Source organism: Atta colombica, unplaced genomic scaffold, assembly GCF_001594045.1.
Source record: "Atta colombica isolate Treedump-2 unplaced genomic scaffold, Acol1.0 scaffold153, whole genome shotgun sequence".
NCBI classification, from domain to species: domain Eukaryota; kingdom Metazoa; phylum Arthropoda; class Insecta; order Hymenoptera; family Formicidae; genus Atta; species Atta colombica.
The window spans coordinates 471,864-472,707 of NW_017259243.1; the positions used below are offsets into that span (position 1 = coordinate 471,864).

The 844-nt window shown below is 24.9% G+C and overlaps 1 protein-coding gene across 3 annotated transcripts in view; it reads left to right on the forward strand.

Moving 5' to 3' along the window:
- The window catches only part of LOC108685542 (oxysterol-binding protein-related protein 8), a 15,165-nt gene that overhangs the window by 11,068 nt on the left and 3,253 nt on the right, over positions 1–844 (forward strand). For all 3 annotated transcript variants that reach the window (XM_018190395.1, XM_018190393.1, XM_018190394.1), the window contains one exon: positions 572–744. In XM_018190395.1, the coding sequence (XP_018045884.1) occupies positions 572–744 (173 nt within the window). The remainder of the gene's footprint in view (positions 1–571; positions 745–844) is intronic.

Sequence of the window (844 nt, forward strand, 5' to 3'; positions counted from 1 at the left end):
TATATATATATATTCTAGGTTATTCTATTTATTAATCAAAGTAACATTATTTTTGCGTAATCATTTGTTTGCCCTAAAATTCTATTTTATGATTAATGTAAACTATATAAATTTAAAATTATTACACATTCAAAGTAAGTTTCAAATACATATCTTAGAAAATTATAATACAAATTCATACTTAATATAATATATTGGGTTATCCGGAAAGTTCGTGCCGATGTTGAAGGAAAATTTAAATGCAGAAAATTTAATTTTGGTATACATTTATTAAATTATATAGGTTAGTCGGCACGAACTTTCCGGACAACTCAATATAATTTTCCACATTTAAATTTTTATAATTTTGAACATACATGCATACATATATTTGCTATTTGTGCTTTAATTAACATATATGCTCACTAATTTAGAAAGTATTTTATCAGTTAGTTTGAGTATAATTCCTAACAAAAAGACAGTTTCAAAAATGAATTAAAAGATTTCTAAGATTAGATTTCAAGCTTAAGAGACATCGTTCATACAATATTTAATTTTGATTAATCATAATCTAGATTACAAATCATTGCAGATTCCATTATTACAAGCTGAATCACGTTCCTCCTTATCAGTACTCAAATCTTCTAAGAGGCAGCTATCAAATAATATGCCTTTAACAGAGGCTCATGATTCTGGAAGTTCATCTGCGGAAGCACATACGGATTCTAGTCAATCGTTAGGAAAAAGAAAACGTTCAACCACTAGGTAAGAACATTAAAATGTAAATATTGTTAATTATTAACTACATAATAATGCATACAAAATTTAAACATTATGTTTGAATTTATATATATATATATATATA